This window comes from Panthera pardus, unplaced genomic scaffold (genome assembly GCF_024362965.1).
Source record: "Panthera pardus isolate Hobbes unplaced genomic scaffold, ASM2436296v1 HiC_scaffold_3, whole genome shotgun sequence".
Lineage (NCBI taxonomy): Eukaryota > Metazoa > Chordata > Mammalia > Carnivora > Felidae > Panthera > Panthera pardus.
In genome coordinates this window covers 56486904-56506450 of record NW_026526876.1, presented here as the reverse complement: position 1 = coordinate 56506450, position 19547 = coordinate 56486904, and the positions used below count along the sequence as shown (strand labels likewise).

Sequence of the window (19547 nt, the reverse complement as noted above, 5' to 3'; positions counted from 1 at the left end):
GGGCCAGGCTGTGCCCCCCACATGTATCGAGCCCTCGCGGTTCCCCAGGATTGCGTCAGGCTCCCAACAGCCCTGGGCGTGTCCAGAGCAGATTATCACCCCATTTACAGATGGGGAGATGAGGTTCAGAGAGGCCAGACCCCTTGTCCCAGGGCACAGCCATCTGTCATGAGGCCTCCTGCATTGTGAAAACTCCAATATTTCCCTCACTGATTGTAAGACACAGGTGCCCCCTTCCCGTTTTAAAGTTTCTAAAATTGGGTTGTGTCTGACGATGTCGAAGAAACCTTCACCACCAAGCCAGGCACTACAGTGATGTGATTGTTACTGGCAGTGCCCGTGGACTGGAGGTGTCCACTCACCTGAGTGTTATTAAATTGGCAGCATTACACTGGCGGCATTTCATCTTCATCTGGATCCCCGGGTGGTGCTTTAAGTATCCTTGGAAAGATCATGAGTCTCCCGGTGAAGGCCACCTTCCTGCTCTTGGCTTCCCTGACTTCCTAGGACAGCCCTCTGTCCCGTGTTCCCCTCCCAGCAGCCCTCATCTACCCAGCTGGCACATTCACTTACCCTGCCCCAGCAACTAACTCCTTCCTTCCAGAACTTTCCCTTTAGGCCACAGGTCCTATGGTCCAGAAAGCCTGTCCTTTTCATCTATGTGTCCTCAGGGTCCAGTATAAGGCCTGGTATGTAGTAAGTGTTCAATGTAGAGGCAGCTTTTAGGCAACAAGCTTGAGCAACGGAAAACTGAGTAAGGTACGGGCAATGCAAATGGGCTCATTAAGGGACCCACCTCAAAATAACCAGTTCCTAAGATCACCAAAGAAAGGAAAATTCCATATGTTCCCATACTCTCTCGCTCCATCCTGTAACTGTGGCCCCTCCCCACCACCTCGGCACTGACCGGCTCTATTTTGCTATCCTGCCCCATGCTCTCTCACAGTTTATTTGATAAACTTCTATCTCCATTGTTCTGCCTTGGGTGAATTCTTTCACCGCCCTGGCCACCAGCCCCCATCCGATTGGGACACCCCACCTTTGGTGGCTCCCCTATCCGATCGGAGCACCCCACACTTACTACAAGTTTGTGGAAGAAGAGAGGGAGGGGTCCCAGCCCAGGGTCATTTGGGGAGCCTCCCTCCCACTCTGGGGCAGAGGTTGCTGCTCCCTCCACGGCTCTCCCTGTGAGCACCCACTGAAACACCTCCACACTGCTGTGGTCTGACTGCTGTGTCCTTCCCAAATTTGTATGTTGAAATCTTACCTATCAAGGTGATGGTGTGAGGAGGTGGGGCCTGTGGGAGGTGCTTAGGTCAAAAGGGTTCTGGGATTAGTGCCCCTATAAAAGAGACTCCCAGAGGGGGAGAGGGAGAGAGAGAAAGGGGAGGTAGGTGTCACTGTGCCCACACCCACACCCTGCTTGGGCTGCCCTCCAGCAGTCTGGGAAATGGATCCCTCCTCCTACCTTATCCCCCACCACCACTCCCCACCCCCGCCAACTAACTTGCCTTCCTTCTATAGGGCTTTCCTCTCTGAGTAGCAAAGCGTGGTTGCAAGAAGCCAACTTTGGGGTCAGCCCTAGGGACAGGGTCGGTTCACCAACATTTATTCAGTACCTTCTGTGTGCTGGGCATGGTGTGACCTGGGACAAGTCCCTGAATGTCTCTGAGCCTCAGTTTACCAATCTGAACCTGGAGATAACACTAGTAACCCCCTAGGATTTCCCCGTGCATGTGAAACACCCAGCATGAGCCAGGCTGTCAGTTAAGTGTCGGTTTCCTGGGCTCTTCTTTCCGTGCCTGAGGTCTTTGTTCAGGTGCAGAAAGGACAACTGAGGGAAGGCGGGACCTGCATTCCTCACTGGAGAAACTGAGGCCCAGGGAGGACAAACTTACCCAGCGGAATGCCCCGAGTGTGCCCAGCCTTCCCATTGCCTGGCTCCGGGCCCTGACCCCGGAACTGGCACCAACAGACTGAGTGGATTTTCCCCCAACCCTGTTGTTCAGAATCCTTTGACCCCAGCAAAGGGCCGTGGAGCACATGCGCTTTCAGCTTTATTTGCTTCCATGCTGAGCAATACAGAGGTGCCAACTAGAGAGTGTGGGGCGGGGGGGGGGGGGGGGCGGGGGGGTGCAGTTCTTGCTGGGACAGGGGGAGGGGCTATGTCTGCATCCAGAGCTGGGGGACCGCTGTGTTCATGCAGCCAGCAGCTGGACTCACGATGGAGCTGGGGCAGCAGGGGGTTAGGCCTGGGGGGGGGGGGGGGGCCAGGCTGCCTGTGGGTGGAGGCGACAGGGGAGTCGGGGGACCCTCCCTCCAGTCCAATCTCCGCAGGGTGCAGGCCTTGTGCTCCTCTCTGCCCCAGGAGTCAGTCTCCTGAGGCCTGTGCTCCTTCTGCAACCCTCAGAGGCCTCTGAGCTACGTCCTTGTACAACTAGAGTATTCCCACGTTGTCCTTGCCTGAATGGAAGGAATTCCCAGCTGTCCTGTGGCTGTCTGCTGCTGTCTCCTCTCTTTCTCAACTGTTCTGGGCTTTGAGTGTGAACAAGTGTGTGTCTGTGTGGGTGTGACTGCGGGGGCCAGGGCAGGTCTGGGTGTGTCACAGTGTGCAAGATAGACCCCCACTTCGGCCATCCTTCTCCCCCACAAGACCATGCCTAAACCGGCTGACTGGTTATTCTCTTTCCCCCTGGGGTGCTGAAGCTGGGACCCCTGGGGCCTGCCAGGAGACCATGGCCTCATGAACCACAAGTTCCATAGACTTTGTGATTCACCCCCTGGCCTGACCTGACTTCACAAGTGACATGAATGCTCTGGGCTCCCTCCCTCCCTCCCCCAAAACACAGAGGCATCTCTATTTTGGCCTCAAAGGTCCTATAAAGCAAACCCAACCCCTCCTTTAGGATCTGGAGAGGTTGGAGTTTGCTCCCCAGGTGGGGAACTAATGCAGAAACGGGGGCCCCAGAGGGATCCACCCAGTGCCCCTGGGCCCTACACCCCTCCCCTGCCACAAAGCCCCTCCTAGAAGGCTCAGAGCTGCACTGGGGACCCTTCTAGTAGACAGAGCTAACAGGCTCCTTCCTAGGAGTCTGAGAAGCGTCAGAGAGACAGGAAAGGGCCCTGAGAGGAGGCATGAGGGCCCTGAATGGGTGCAGGGGAATCATTCTTTGCCAGCCTGGGGCTAGTCTGGCTGTGGCTGGGACCATGCCCTCTTATCAAAGGCAGTAGCCATAGCTGCTAGACAGGGCATCCCAGGGTAGGAAATCCTGGAACATCCCTCTCTGAGGGTCTGGGAAGAGAAGCGAGCCAGGGAGGTGGGCACAGGAGAGGCCCCTGTGGGTAGAGCCCGTGCCAGGCAGAGGTCTGGGGAGAATCCCAGGCCAGAAATCAGGTAGGAGTTCAAGGGACCCTGCTCAGTCCTTTCAGGTGTCTCATTAGGTCCTGAGACAGAGCCCATGGCGTCACCTCTGCCTCGAGGCATGTGAGTGTGTTCCCAAGCCCAGGGCCTCCCTCTCTCCCAAAGACTGGCCTCTTCGCCCAGCTCTTCTCTCTGTCCTAGAACTCTCTAGACCCAATCAACAATAAACCTTCATTAAAAACCCTCTGGCCCATTCCCCTGCAAACAGGACTAACACTGCTAACAGCCTGGGAGCCTGTGGGAAGCCCTCAGCACAGAGGTGGCCCCAAAATCTCCAGGGAAAGCCTTTGCTGTTTTGTGGATGGCCAGGAGCACAGGAGAAGGCACAAAGCAGCCGGTGCTGCCGGGCTGGGAGCCAGAGCCCAGGCCCCACCTGGGGCCCCAAGTTTGTACCCTAGACCATCAGGGAGGGCATGGCAGGCAGGAGGCAAGCTCCAGTCCAGGCTTCTCCCCACTGGCTGAGCTGGGCTGGGGTCAGGCCCCAGGCCACTTGGTTGGTGCCCCAGGCGACAGCACAGGGAGGGAGGAAGCAAGAGGCAGACTGGGTCATCCTGGGAGGCGTGTTGGGACCAGAGTTCTTAGCAGAGATGCTCCTGAGGCTGAAAAGTTAGAGAAGAGGTCTGTGGGTCATGCGGTTCCTGCTCCTGTCTTCACCAACATCCACCCTATTATGGATGTGGCGGTCACCTCTCTCCAGGCAGCTGCACATCTTGTGTGCCCAACCGGTCCCAAGGCCTATGCTGAGCGGCAGCTGGGCCCCTGGGCTCAGGGCACTGGCTAGGATCACAGCAAGCATGTGGCACAGGCATGCAAGTGGTCTTTTTTACACCCCCCCTCAAAAAAAATACAAAAGAGAAAGTCCCACGTCTTGGCTCTCGGTCATCAGACGTGCAGGGAATGCGCTGCTTCTCTCCCAACCACAGTCCATCTCATTTGTGGGACTGGCTCCTCCTCCAACATGCAGAATATGCTGCTTGCTAGATCCCAGGAAATGGTGGGGCCGAGAAACAAGCCAGAACACTGAGGGCAAATACCAGGCTGTGTCCATGAGACTAAACCTCATTATTCGTCAGTTTCACAGGAAATTTAATTTCCTTTCTTCTTCTTGCTTTTCACATCTGATGTGGGCTGACAGTGGGGAGACTTAGGGGCTTGACTCCAAGTCCGTGCTTCGGGAGCTCAGGGAAGAGTGGGCGCTTGGCAGCCGTGGTCCTGCTCTCCTGCGGTGGTGGGGGTGTGCGGAGGCCTCTAGCCGGCGGGGGCCGTCCCTGCTAGCACAGTGCCCTGTTTAGTTCTATTTCTTCTGAACTGTAAAGGGGAGAACAGTTGAGGCAAAACAGAGCTCAGAACAAGTCTTCAAGTCCTCGTTTTGAGGTTTGGGGTGTTTGTTTCCTAGTGGGAGATGGTAATAGGGTCATCTGGTTCACAGTGGACCCCCAAACATAGAACCATCTGTGCCTGAAGTTTTTAAACAATTCCCTTTGCCAACTTGAGTTCAGTAGTTCTCATTTGCCATCAAAAAAGTCATGGCTATGGTGCACCTGGGCGGCTCAGTGGGTTAAGTGTCCAACTTCAGCTCAAGTATGATCTCACGGTTCGTGAGTTCGAGCGCCGCATCAGGCTCTGTGCTTACAGCTCAGAGCCTGGAGCCTGCTTCAGATCCTGTGTCTCCATCTCTCTCTCTGTCCCTCCCCTGCTTGAGCTGTCTCTCTCTCTCAAAAATAAATAAAGATTAAAAATACTTAAAAAAAAAAGTCACGGCTAACATGACGAGCAGGACAGAGGAGAGTGAGGCACACAGGGTGATACGGAGGCTAATGCCCTGGCCGGAGATCCCTGTCTTCCATATACCTGCATGTGCATCAGCCCCAGAGAGACAGCGGAATGTGCTTCATCTCAGATACTTAGTCAGTGGAGGATGTGGGCTTTGAACCCAGGCAGGCTGATTACCAACCTGAACTCTTCCCTCTCCAAAGGAGTGGCCAAGGTTGCCCATGACCCCACCGCTGTATCCCAGGCTTTCTGCCCCAAGTTAAATACTCATGTTCTGGACCAGTGCCTCCTTTAATGACGGGGCTGGAAATCTTATTGAAATGCAGGTTCTGATTCAGTGGGTCTGGGATGGGGCCTGAGACTCTGCATTTCTGACACATTCCCAGTGTCAGCAGCCAGTGCCGCTGTCCACACAGCGCATCTAGAGTAGCAAGATGTTTAGGGGGAAAGTTTAGACTGACCACTGCAAATGACAGAGATGCTTGGGGGCTTCCCGAGGCCAGCGTGTGAAGGGAGGCGAGTGGACTGCACTGACCAACGTGGCCCAGAAACTCAAAGCTGCACCGGCCTTTTGAGCAGCTGAGAGTCACCTTTGAAAATGGTGCCCCTGCTTGCATAAGCTCCCTGGGCCACCTCTGGGGGCTCACAAAAGTGTTACTGCCAGACTTCCACCACATGCGTAGTTTACTTCTCGTATGTGCTGGCCGCCCCAGCAGGAATGCTCGCAGGGCAGGCCCAGCATTCGCCAAGCAGCATCGCATCCATGATCTTGGGTGACGCTCACAGGCTCAACCAGACACCACACTGGCCCAGGACCCGGGACCCTCAGAACCGAGACTGGAGCCCCCCACCTCTGGTTCCCAGACCTGTGCTCTTTCCACCCCCTTTCCTAATGATCCAGGCATAAGGGAGGTCGGAAGCCAGTCCCACTCTGCTGGGCACTCCCAGGGACGGAGTCGCTTCTCTGAGAGGATTGGCCTGTGGCCCTTATATGCTCTTACTCCATTCCCACCGCCCCCTCCCCTGGGAGCTGGGCTGCGCCCTTCCGTGGTCCGCACCCCGAGCAAGCTGGCTCCCTCAGCTCCACGTGGCTGAGCCTCACCTGCGAAATTGACGGTCACGGCCACAATGATGATGATGATTCCCATGATGATGAAGGTGATGCTGAGCAGCCGGGCCAGGCGGCCCAGCCTCCGGGCCCCGTCCAGGTCCCCCTGTTGCACACTACTTCGAGACTGCAGAGAGAGGGTGGCAGAGACCTCAGGAAGGCTCTTCCCAGCAGCCCTGTTGGGGGGGCCCCTTGCCTGGGCCTCCAGAGCCTACCCAGCCCCCACCTCAGCCCACACTCCAGCACCTACCTCGGGGACAGGAAGCAGGCTTCTCCCGTAGAACTGGCCTGGACCCAAGTGGCTCAGCTCTCTTGTGGGAACCCCCAACCGAGCTTGCCCCTCGCTGGGCACAGAACCAAGCAATACGGGGCACTTCCTCTCAGGACAGTGATGGGGCAGGGTGGCCATGGCAGGTGTTCTGGTGAAGACGGAGGGCCTGGGAGGGTGGACCAGGTCCAGGCCATGCTGGGCTGGCAGGAGCAGACACACCAGGCCCCTCTGGACCCCTGCCCAAGGCTCACTGCTATGACCACACTAAGCGCCAGTGGCTTTTTATAAAAATGTTTTTTAATGTTTATTTATTTTTGAGAGAGAGACAGAGAGAGAGAGAGAGTTGGGGGGGAGGGGCGGAGAGAGGGAGACACAAAATATGAAGCAGGTTCCAGGCTCTGAGCTGTCAGCATGGAGCCGGGTGTGGGGCTTGAAACCATGAACTGTGAGATCATGACCTGAGCCAAAGTTGGACGCTTAACCGACTGAGCCACCCAGCGCCCCTCCTGTGGCTTTTTCTGTGGCCCGAGGTGCCTGACTCCTCTCCTCTGTGACCCCTTCTTCCACAGCAGGAAAAAGTTATCTTCGATCCTTCCTCCTCCTATTTTCACCCAGGAACCACATCTTAGTTCAACCAAGCTGACTTGCCAAATCACACCAGAAAGGCAGGTATCTTGGGTTTGAACTGAAAGGCTGGGGCTTGGCGAGAGCCACGCCTGGCTTCACCAGGCCCATTTGATACTTCTTTCTCAGTGAGCTCGGTTTTTCTCAGCCTTATTTAATTCGGTGAAACCAGGTGGGTGAGTGTGGGGATGGCCAGAAAGGATCCTGGGAGCTCCTGGGAGTGGCTCAGGAGGAGGTGTGTCCCACCCTCCCCCACCCCCACCCCTCACCCTCACCCTCACCCATAATGCTTCAGGTGTCAACCTGCTGGCCAGGGCTGACCTGTGACCTCCAGATTCCTCCAGCTCTAGAGCTCCCTGATGCTCCTTAGGCTTCCAGAACAGGCACAGGCAGGAGTCCGCTAAAGGTGTGACTGCTTTCAAGGTCTTAGGCCACTTATTTGGTTATTTTATTTTCGGATTATTTGAGGCTCCTGAGTTCAGCGCAGAAATGTAGTCAAGTCCCTTGATGATGGCGGTGGTGATGATGATGGTGTCTTGAGCCCTTACTTTGTGCTGGGACTTGCTAAGGACTGTACCTGGAAGACCTTCCTTAGGCTCAGAACCATCCCATGAGGCTGGCAGTGTTGGCCACTTTTAAAGGACCTGGAGTTCAGGGGGCGCCTGGGTGGCTCAGCTGGTTAAACGTCTGACTCTTGATTTCCACTCAGGTCATGATCTCATGGTTTGTGAGATCAAGCCCTGGGTCCGGCTATGTGCTCACAACTTGGAGCTTTGCTTGAGATTCTCTCTCTCTGTGCCCCTGCCCCACTCATGCTCTCTCTCTCTCTCTCTCTCTCAAGATAAATAAATAAACATATAAACATAAAAAAAAAAAAAACTTGTAAAGAAGCTGCAGTTCAGGGAAGAGGGTGCCCCCCTTCCCCAGGTGCTGTTTCTCCTCGCAGAAACCTAACCAACCCTCCTCCCCACCTCACGGCTCCCTGTCCAAGCTCCTTCCAGGACAGTGCCACCTGCCTGGTGCAGTGTTTGACCTCAGACTCTCTTTGCCCTGGATCTGCTCCTGGCCTTGTGCTCCTCTGTCCACTTGCCCGATTATTGGCCACAGCCCAGAGTCCTCCCACTCGGTCACAACACCTGTCTGCTGCCACCCTACTCATCAGTTTCCTCTCCTGGCCAGTTCCCCCACAGTCCTCCCTGGCCCCCTTGCACCTGCCCTGGTTCCAGGTGCCACTTCTCACCCCAGCCAACACAACAGCCTCCTGAAGAGCCTCCCACCCCCAGCCCCAGCTCTGAGCTCTCCTCCTCTCCGTGTCACCCCCACGCCACCATCCCACTCCACGCATGTTTATGCCAGGCCCTGTGCGAGGTCCCCAGCATGCGGTCCTAGGGTGGGATCAGAGAGGAGGCGGAGAGACAGGAGCTGACGCATGAGTTCAAAGAGATGATGGTGGCTTAGGCAGTGGCCCTGCCCAGCATCTTCCATGGCCCCCCACCACTGTTCATAGAACAAAGTCCAAACCCAGGTCAGCTCTGCACCTTCCTGATTTTATCTTCTACTCTTCCCTGCCACGACGGATGCCTTTGCCGGCACTGACCTCTCCCTGCTTTTGTTCCCGCTCCTGCTCAAACACCACATGTCCACATCCTCTCCACCCGTCGAGGGCTGCCTCGGATGCCACCTCCTCCTCCGTGAAGCTTGCTGAGACTGGACTGATAATGATCCCTAACATGATTTGACCATCTACCTTGGACCTGGAACTATGTTAAGTGCTTGCCATCAGGCAGAGCATTAGAGCATCCTCACACTCCTTTGAGTGTGTTAGGGAGGGTTATTAGACCATTTTACAAAGGAGGGGCTAGAGCCCAGAGCACCATGCAGGTGTGAGAGAAGGGGAGAAAGGCCAGATCAGGAAGGGCCCGAACTACCACAGGATGGAATCTGGATTTTGTCTTGTAAGCCCTGGGGAGCCTGCAGCAGGGAGAGACAAATAGAGGGTTTCATCAAGACAGGAGAGGGAAAAGATCCAGTCAGAGGGAGAGGCTGAAAAGACCAAGGAGTGACAGGTGCCCCCATGTCCCAGGGCGGCAGGGAGAGGTCTGGACTTGAGCAAAGGGATGCCCTACAGCCAGCAGAGGAGAGCACTGCTGTCCCTGGAGACTAGATACACGTGGGTGCGGGCGGCCGCACGCTTTGACCAGTCTGCAGGCGGGTCGGGGCAGAGTCGTGAGGGTTCAGTCTCCGGACACCAGGGCGCTCGGTGACAATAAACGAGTGTGATCCTGTGAGACATGAAAGAACAGATGGGTCTGGCTTGAACAGGAGGGGGCATGGGCGGGGGCTCGGGTAACAGCCCATCCTGAGGCTCACTTGGACGTGGCGAGGACTTGAGGGAGCAGGTACAGCCTCCCAGCTCCTTGCAAAGGCAGCCAGCCCGGATAGGAGCACAGGCCTTGGAACCAGACCTCCTGGATGCCTGCCCCCATCCTCCACAGCTGTCCCCGCAGCGTGGCTTCTTCTCTATCTCTCCCCGTCCTCAAATACAGTCACATATGAATTCCTGACCTCTCTAATGTTCCTCAAGTCTGTCCCTACCTCTCCAGCCCTGAGTCCACGGCCCTAGCCCACTCTCACAGTTTGTTTCATCTGGAGACTGCACAGCCTCCTTCCTTCTCACTGGTCTCTCTGCTCCAGCCTTGCCCCCCGCCAACCTCTTCTTCCTTTTTTATTTTATTTCATTTATTTTAGAGAGAGAGCGAGAAAAGGGGAGAGGGGGAGAGGGAGAGAGAGAGAATCTCAAGCAGGCTCCCCACTCACCGCAGAGCCTGACACGGGACTTGATCCCATGACCCTGAGATCACGACCTGAGCCAAAATCAAGAGTCAGATGCTCAAGTGACTGAGCCACCGTGGGGCCCCTCCAGCCAACCTCTTTAGAGCCAAGGTGAGGTCTTTAAACCACAAGCCTGGTCACATGGCTCTCCGTAAAAGGGACACTCTTTTTTTTTTTTTAATGAAATTTTTCTGTTTCTTTTAAAAATGTTTTTCATTTAAAAACATTTTTTAAAGTAGGCTCCACATCCAACATGGAGCTTGAACTCACAGCTCTGAGGTTAAGAGTCACCTGCTTTACTGACTAAGCCAGCCAGATGCCCCAAAAGGGACACATTTTTATGCCTTGGTGCCTTGGCCTGTACTGTTGTCTCTGCTGGAATAGCTGTCCTCATTACCACATTGCCACTTCAGCTCCTTCCAACCCTTCAAGAGTCACCTCCAATAAAACTTTCCCTGGGATCCACAAGCAATTAATCACCTTCTCCTTGGAGCTCCCATAGCATCTCACACCATGTTCTTTGCCTCTCTTCCCATCTTGTGTCATTAGTTCTTGTGTCAGTCTCTTTCCCTAGACTGTAAGCTCCTTGAAGGCAGGGACCACAAAGGCTAAATCTTTGTGCCCCTTTTATGTAACCTAGGGACTGGCCCTAGTAGGTATTCAGTAAATGTTTGAGGAAGTGAAGAATAACAGAAGAGAGAGAAAGAATGAGAGGTGTTTTCTAACCAGTGGACTTAGTCAGTGGAATGCTCAAGTTATAATAGAAGATTCATGAATGAAATATAGGCAATAGGTCCCACAGGAGAGAGATCTGTTATCTGGGTTTGGGCCCCACCCACTAACCCAGGCCACCTCCAGCTCTCTGCAAGGCCGGCCCAGGGTACTGAACTAAGGACTTCAACACCAAGGCAACATTGGGAGGAAGAAGGGGAAACATACAGAAAGGCTTTAGGGATTTCCAGGAAGTTGAGCTGTAGAAATTCTGGGGCTACCTGGAATCATTACCAAGGGACTCATTCTCGGCCGTAAGCATGGCATGTACTGGGGAGGGGCCCAGGGTTTCAGAGGAGTCCTGCTCCTCACTTGCCAGAGAAATCTTTGTGTGTTCAATAATGATCCAGGACTGTGGAGAGAGGTGCACGTGTGGTTGCTTGGGTTTGAGAGGCAGGGAGGGGAAGCGAGAGGAGAGATGAATTTTTCAGTCACTCTAAACCCAGTCCCTCTTCTTTATCCGCAGCACCATCAGCCCGTGCATCCCAGTCATGCGTGTTCCTTTTAGCCCGAGAGACAGCGTTGAGGGAGATCACTGGGAATGGCCAGATGGAGTGGGGCAGACCCGACTTCACCTGCTATGTTGTGTCAGACACTTTATGTGTCATACATTGTCCAGTGTAAACCTCAAAAGTATTCTGTAAATCTTCATTTTCTGATCCGTAAAATGGAGGGAATAGCTGCCTTGAAGGGTAGAGCCCTACTTTGAAAAACAGAAGGTCCCCACTGCTAGCTGGCACTCATTTCTGAAGTACCCCCCCACCCAACATTAGCTCCCAAATAAAAAATCCATCCCTGGAGGCACCTGGGTGGCTCAGTCGGTTGAGCGTCCGATTTTGGCTCAGGTCATGATCTCATGGTTCATGGGTTCGAGCCCTACGTCAGGCTCTGTGCCGACAGCTCAGAGCCTGGAGCCTGCTTCAGATTCTGTGTCTCCCTCTCTCTCTCTCTGCTCCTCCTCCGCTCATGTTCTGTCTCTCTTTCCTTCAAAAGTAAATACACATTAAAAAAATTTTTTTAATCCATCCCTTGACTCCAGAGATGGAAGAAGACCCTTTCTTACTTTCCACGAGTGAATTACCAGCTGCATATACCACACCCCACTTAGTGCATTATCTTCGCCTTATACAAAATGGCTCAGGTTGACGGAACAGAGCCATAACTGCAGTAATGGTTGTAATGACTGCAAATTAATAGATCATTTGTGATTGCAATGGCAGTGGGAATGGTGAGGGAAAAGATGAACTCAGGTTAATAGATCGGTGAGGAAATACATTGAAAAAAGTTGGAGAGAGCTGGTAGGGGGTGGGGAGGGAAGAAGATAGGACAGGGAGAGTGCTGGGGAGAGCTGCCAGCAGAGGAAACCAGCCAGAAGCAGGCGGCAACAAAAATTATCAGGAAAGAGTTTCCTCCACTGGTGAGGCTCAGGCCAAGCCCCCGGAAGATCTGAGGGGACTTGACAAATTGTGATCAGCTGAGCACTGATCAGCTATTGGTCCTTCCAAGGAGATCAAACAAATGCAGGCGGGTCAAAGCCACGGGATGTGCTTCATGCCCCCTTCACACCCCTCTCTCTGCAACAGAGCAATTGTTTCTGGAACACCCTAACTACAGGGTTAACTTCAGTTGCTGGAGGGAGAGTGGGGAAGCATCGGTGGGGGAGGGTTCTGGGGGAGGAGTCAGGCACACAGCAGCTGTCAAGGTGGGTGGGGGATGGGGGTCCCGGAGAACCGGAGAACCCATAGTATGCTGTATGTTAACTAACTTGGATTTAAATAAATAAGGAGTACGTCAATATTTTAAGCCATATGTCTGAGTGCTGGCTGATCTTCAGAGCTGGTTGGGGCTCAGCACTCTTGCCGAGTGAATGGATGAATGCGTACATGAATGAAAGGGAGCCTGCAACACATCAGTTAAACAATCAGGTCATCCAAAATGCCTGAGAAAGGAAGCCTGGAGCCACTCTGGACCTCTTTAGCGCTCCCGCATGTCCTAAGGGAATCCACCGAGAAGGGGCTGCTCAGAGGTCTCCACGACAACCACAGACAAGGCTGCCCCTCCCCAGCTGGTGTCAGGACAGCTGAGACCCCATTATCCCCCAAACTGGTTAAAGTCGGAATTGCCTGTCCACTGGGGATTTGCCCTTTCCTCTGACATTACCAAGTTTCACTTAGTATTCATAAAAACAGCAACCGCTGCCATTTATGGAGCATTTACTACGTGCCAGGCTCTGGGCTAGGTGTTTTCACACATATTAACCCAGTTAATCCTTCCGGCAGCTTTACGGGGTAGACAGTTTCATCACGCCTATTTTATAGATGAGGGAACTGAGGCAGTTGAGTGATTCGGACATGATCACGTGGCTTAGGAGGCATGGAGCTGGTTGGTAAATGAGGCATGTACACCCGGGCCTATCTGATGCTGGTTTAAGCACCATTGTCAACTGAAGGACCGCCGCCTGGGGTCCGGCACCCCTTGCTGACAGGAGACCTTGCTGGCACTGATGAAGAACATGGCCATTTCTCAGCCTGACTCAGAAGTCAAACGGATGAAGCTAGCCCTGCCCCGGCCACCTCAGGAGGCTCACGGGAGCCTGCAGTGCTGACCAGGGCTGGGTCTGCATACCTGTGATCCCAGCCCCTCAGGTTGAGCCCTTGTCACAGCGAGCCCCTGTCAAAGCCACAGTGGGAAGGACACTGCTGGTCCATGAGTCTTCCACTGATGGAGTCAGTAGGGGTGCAGAAGGACGGGGGTGGGGGTAGGGGGAAGAGGGTGGAGAGACAGAGGGAAGGAAGTGGATTCTTCCCTCCCTGCACAAATGTCTCAAACATGTGGCGTTCCTGGGAGGGACACACCATCCTTGTCCCCAAAGGTAGCTGCAGGCAGGGTGGGGTCGTGGCGAGAACACTAGATTCAGCACCCAGTTGTGCCACCGTGAGCAAGGCTCTGTTCAAGTGTCTCTGTTTGCCTTGTGTGTTAAGTGAGAACAATTAACGTGACTCGGTGAGCCTCACAGTAGGGCGTGCTCTGCAGACAGTAGGCTGTAGAGAGGCTGTCAGGGCTGTGGGGCTCTGCCCTGGGGTCAAGGGCTTTACTTGGTAGCCAGAGTTCTGATGTCTGTCTCCAGGACCTAGAGACGTCAGCACAGGAGATGTACTAGCTGCCCACACCCTCTGTCCCTCCTTCACCCCTGCTGCTTGGGTGGGGCCGAGTCTCAGCACTCCCTCCGGTGACCCAGACTGGCTCCCAGAGAGGGGAGACAACTGTGGGCACCCCCTGATAACTCCCCCCCGCCAAGCAGGTTAGTGTAGTGGCTAGAACCCCAGCTCTGGCTCCGGGCATCCCTCTGGTCCTAGGTTCCCCAGTGACCAGCAGGTTCTTTCACACCTGCGCTTCAGTTTTCTCCACTGTAAAAGGAGCATAATACCAATACCAATGGGTTATAGAGGCCAGGTTCAATGAGATAATATATGTGAAGAATTTGAACCTGTGTCTAACCTTTAATAAGTGATATTATCCCCTAACACTGGGCTCCCTCGGGCTCCTTCCTGCTGGCTTCTCACAGTTCTCTTTGGAAATTCATTTCCACAGCTATACACCCCATCTGGCCACCCCCCACACGCCCCTCCTCTGCAATCTCAGCCCCTGCTATCTCTCTCTCACAGCACCTGCCCTTAACTTCTTTGAGCCTCAGCCTGTGACCCCTCCCTCTCCTCCGTGGTCACCACCATCTTTCCAGCCTCACTGCCTCCCAATCCAGCCTGATCCTTCAGTGTACCACCTCCGCCACACTTCCCGGCGTCTTCTGTGCCCCCTGGTCTTGCCCTCATGGCAGCTTTGCCATCCCCAGCCCTGGGTGGGCCCGGTGTCCCATCTATGACTCTGTACCTATAGCCGGAGAAAAGACACACCACCACACAAGCTGATGACAGTTCAGACCCGTGGTCTCCAGCCTCAGCAGAGCCCTCAGGCCATTGACCTCTCTGTCCCTTGTCACCTCTCCCCTCCCCTGCCATCAGGCCCTTCTTTCTCAGCAAATGGCCTTGCCCTCCACATCCCTGGTGGCAAGGAGCCCATGTAGCATGAGCCAGCTCCTTTTCCTTTGAGGATTTCTATCTGCTTCTGCCCCCATGGCCTTTCCTGCAGGCTCCCGGGGACAGGGTCCTTCTGGATCCCAATCTGCACTCTTCAAGGACCTCATCAGTCACCTCTCTCTTTTCTGCCCAGCCTCTCCATCACCAGGGTCACCAGGGGTCTATATATGGCCAAACCAGTGGACATCCCCATCCTAATTTGACCTGATCTCCCTACTGAGTTTGACCATCCCTCCTCCTTCAAACTCACTCCTCCCAGGGCATCTGTCCCTCTCTTCTAGCTTGCCTTCCACCTCCTGAAGTCTTCTTTCCAAAACTCTTTCCTGTCTACTCCCTCCACCCACCCCTTAAATGCTGCAGTCCCCAGAGCTCTCTCCAAGACAGCTGCCCTATTTTTGAGTGGAGACCCAGGACTGGGAGGTGAGTGCAGCTGATCTCTCCTCAACAATCCTCTCATCGGTGCGTTCCTTTCTAAGCCACTGCTTGGCCTGTGCCTTCATCACATCACTGCCTAGACTATCTCGAGAGACTCCTATGGAGTCTCCTGTCTCCCAGCCTTGCCTGCTCTAGGTCATTTCCCACAGTGCACTTGGATGTTTGTTTTAAAATGTGAACAGACCACGGCACCTGGATGACTCTGTCAGTTAAGCTTCCAATTCTTGATTTCGGCTCAGGTCATGATCTCATTGTGGTGAGATTGAGCCCCGAGTTGGGCTTTGTGCTGGGCATGGAGTCTCTTAAGATTCTCTCTCTCTCTCCCTTTGCCCCCCCCCCCCATGCTCGTTCTTTCTCTCTGTTAAAAAAAAAAAAAAGGTAAAATATGAATAGACCACATCATGCCTCTGCTTAAAATTTTTCAGGGGCTCCTCAGAACCACTAGGATAAACTTAATTTCCTAGAGCAGGGTCCCTGCCCCCCTCCCTCCATCACCATACTCTTGCATCCTTGAGCCACATGCCAAATAGACCAGGTTATCCATCTTCCCAAATGCCTAGCATGCACCTCATTCGTAGAAGAGATATATTCATTCATGGGGGACCCAGTCATTCTGTACCACTTAGTTCCCTCCAAACAAGCAACTTGCCGGTCAAGCGTATGGTTGACTGAATGAATGAATACATTGTCCGTGTTAACAATTCTTAGAAGGTTTCCAGAAACCCTCTCTGCCCCTTGCCATGGCCCTGGTCCAGGCCTCTTCTCCGCTCACCTGTGCCTCTGCAAAGCTTCCCTCTCCCAACCGCTCGGCTCAGAGGGGCCCCTCTGGTCCCTCCTCTCATCCTGCACCAAACTGGAAATCCAACCACACCCCACTCTGGCTCCAAATCCTATGATATATATGCAGCAGTGTGGAGGAAGCTCAAAGCCAGTCCCAAATGACCCCATGCTGTGTGATTCCTTTGATAGGAAATGTCCAGAAGTGGCAGATCCATAGAGGTTGAAAGGCTAGTGGTTCATTAGATCTGGGGGAGGGAGCATGGGAGAGATGGAGTGATAAAACAGGCTTGGGGGGTTGGAGGTGAGGAAAATGTGCAGTAGATACGGCTGCACTCGTCTGTGAATACACTAAAGATCTTTGAATTGTACACATTGAACAGGTGAATTGCATGATATGTGTATTATATGTTAAAGCTTTAAAAAAAATTAAAAAAAAAAAACAAATATCCCGTGATGGCTTCCCATCCCTGGCCAGGGAGACCCTCAGCTGCCACTTAATCACTGCTACGGCGTCATAGCACTTACTGTGGTTCTTAAGCACATTGTGTGGCTGATCTCACGTCACCCTCACACAGCTTTCTAATGTAGGTGTTACGCAGCACCCATTTTGCAGATGGGAACACCGAGAAGAGAGATTCGAGGGACTTGCCCGAGGCCACACAGACTCTTGCTGTTTTGTCTAGCACGAGTACTTCTTGCAATGTGTGATAGGAACTGTTTACAAGTTTCTCCCCACCAGACGGGAGGCTCCTGGGAATTGGTGATTGTGTCTGGTATTCCCTGCCCCTGGCCCAGTGACCTTCAGAACTGGCTCAGGAACCTGAGAAGGACGTAGAAATGTATTGGGGGTGGGTGCAGTGGTCTCACTGTCTTGGACCCAGGTTTCCTCTGACAAAGGCAGCGTCTACCCAGCCTGCACCCTGCCACCCCCACAAGGAGATGGATTCTAGCAACTGTTTTCTCTTGGGCCCTTGTGTGGTTTCCCTCCCAGAAGCCTGTCTCCCCTCCCGGGGCTTCTCCCTGTAACCAAGAGGTTGGCCCTGCCCAGAGCCCCCAGCTGCACCCCTGAGGCCTGGTTCTGCCTCCCAGCTGCCCCCAAATGCAGCAGGCAGGACAGGAAGCTCCTCAGAGGCCCCACCCTGGGCCCTGCTCAGCCCTGCTCTTGTGCCCATGCCAAGTCTCGGACTCAGGAATGCTACCAGTGTCCCCTGACGTACTGGCGAGTGGTGCCAGATTTGACAGAGGATCAGGGAAGGCATCCCCGACTGGACACTGGGCCTTAGTGAAGTCACAGGAGGTGTTTGGAGAATAGGGGCCTTCTCAGGAGACAGCCCGGGGGCGGCAGGAGTGACCACAACTCCTGAGGGGACTCAGTGATAGGTGACTCAGCAGTGGAGGTGCTCCAGAGGGAAGCAGACAGTGTCTCCACCCAGAGTCTCCAGCCCTGACCAGCCTGGAGCTGGTACTTTACCCTCCCCACTTTCATTCTTTTATTTATTTTTTTTTCATTCCGAAAGTCTCTCTCTCACCCCCTTCTCTCCGTCCCGTCCCTCCCTCTTTCCTCTTCCAGGGCCTCAAAAGTCACTTGCCAACATGTACTAACATTTTCTATGGATCTTCTGTCAGTTGTCCTAGCCAAGTGGCTTGGTTTGGGGACAACCTATGACAATTTACTCAAAACCTTATGGGACAAGTATGTGAGAAGCAATGACTAGCCCACACGCTCCTCCTTGGCAAGGCCAGCCATGCCCTCTGACGCTCACATTTTTCACACATTTTCCCCTACCCTGAAGACAGATGCTGAAATCTGTGTAGCCACGAAGCCCAGAGGGCCCCCAGCAAAAACACCACTGCCCAGAGGAGCAGCCTCGGGGGATCCAGGCCCCAGGGCCCTCAGTGCATGGCAGGGAAGCCACAGCTCTTGGAAACCAGAGCTGGCAAAGGCTGTTAGAATACCCAGGTGACCTGGGATGGGGGGTGGGGGCAGCTGGCTCCCCTTCTGAGAACTGGGGGTCCCGAGACCCCACGCTGGCCACAACCTCTGCTGATATGCAGCCTCACTCAGGATGACTCCTCGGGACACCCCCTGCAAAAGGCAAGCCGCCCCCACCCCAACTTGGCCATCTTTCTGCTGTGTAGAGTTTAGCTCCAGGCGGCTCCCTGGGGTCCCCTCCCCAGCAGGGTTGCGTGCAAGGTGGATCTGTGATGCCGAACAGGAACAGCAGAGATGAGGGAGGACAGCAAACAGAAGGTCTCCTGTCCCCGGCCCCCTCTCTAACGGGGGGGTAGCAGGCCAGGTGAGAAGGGGAGTCTTCTCCCGAGCCCCCATCCCCCCTACTTTGCACCCAGACAGAGTGTCTGGTGCCTCCCAGAGGACCATGCCTGCTGAGCCCTCGCCTTGCCCCTGCCCTGAAACCCAGCAGCACTTACCATGATAGAAAAGATGAGGGGGATGAGGTTGAGGGGCCAGACGGGGCAGAAGCAGGAGGTGATGGCAAGGATGAGGTAATCTCTGGGGACTTCTTGGTCCTGGGCAGAGGAGGCGGTGACAACGGAGGATGCCCGCCTAGAGCTGGCTCGAGAGGGTGACCAGGGGAGTGCGGCTTCCTGGTGCCCCTCGGACACCACCTTGAAGGGCAGGCCATGGCCATTCTGCTCCAGGTCCAAGGCCCCCGAGAGGGACTTGGACAGCTTCAGTGGCTTGTCGTGCTTGCCTTCCACCTTAGTGAGGAGTTTCTCCATCTCCGGCAGGTCTGTGGGCGAGGCAGTGCCTGGCTCCCGGGCTGGGGGAAACTGAGGCTGCGCAGGATTGGCCATGTCGGCTCGGGCCTTGGGTTGCTCCAGCTCCAGACTGAGACGATCAGTTCCAGGGGGACCTCAGCACACCATTCCTCAGCCCAGACTGGGGGCCCACGGGTCAGGGGCAGAAAGGTCGCCCACGGGAACAAGGGCCAGCGGGAGCCTGGCGGGGGGCGGGGGTCGACTTCTCTGCGCCAGCCAGAGTTCAGAGGCTGAGGCCTGCCTGATGCCCCCCGCGGAGCTTCGGAAAGCTGGAGCCTTCAGCTCCGTTCAAGTTTGAGGCCAACTTTGCCGGTGCTGCTGACAGCACAGATGGGCGGGGAAGTGACAGAAAGCAGCTCCAAGAACAGACAGAAGACACTCCTCTACCGGGTGAGGCTTAGGCTAAGTCCAGGAGAGAGAGAGAGAGAGAGTACACCACACAGCCTCCCTCTCTCCCCACCCTCCTCAGAGATGCTTTTCCTTTTCAATTCCCCTCTCCCCTGAGAGCCACCCAGCAGCGTACTGCCCTAGCCCAGCCCAGCCCAGCCCAGAGGGACTTGAGTGGGCCTCTGGTTTCTGCTGCAGCCACAGAACCTGCTTCTCTGGGCTGGGGGCTCTGGAAGGGGAAAAAGACAAAGTGGCTCACAAAAGGGTATG

General features: G+C 54.7%; 1 protein-coding gene across 2 annotated transcripts; it reads right to left on the bottom strand.

Annotated features, from left to right (window-relative positions):
- Positions 1-2026: 2026 nt before the first annotated feature.
- On the bottom strand, positions 2027-19308 carry TRARG1 (trafficking regulator of GLUT4 (SLC2A4) 1). 2 transcript variants are annotated; one of them, XM_019429670.2, is made up of 3 exons: positions 18540-19303; positions 6297-6429; positions 2027-4729 (listed from the first exon to the last, which is right to left on the bottom strand). In XM_019429670.2, exons 1-3 carry the CDS (start codon positions 18924-18926, stop codon positions 4716-4718), a joined length of 534 nt encoding a protein of 177 aa, XP_019285215.1. In that variant the 5' UTR covers positions 18927-19303; the 3' UTR covers positions 2027-4715. The 2 variants fall into 2 exon arrangements, 1 of the variants encoding a protein (XP_019285215.1); XR_002075117.2 differs by lacking the exon at positions 2027-4729 and adding an exon at positions 6553-6739 and having other exon boundaries at positions 6292-6429; positions 18540-19308.
- Between the last annotated feature and the right edge of the window lie 239 nt (positions 19309-19547).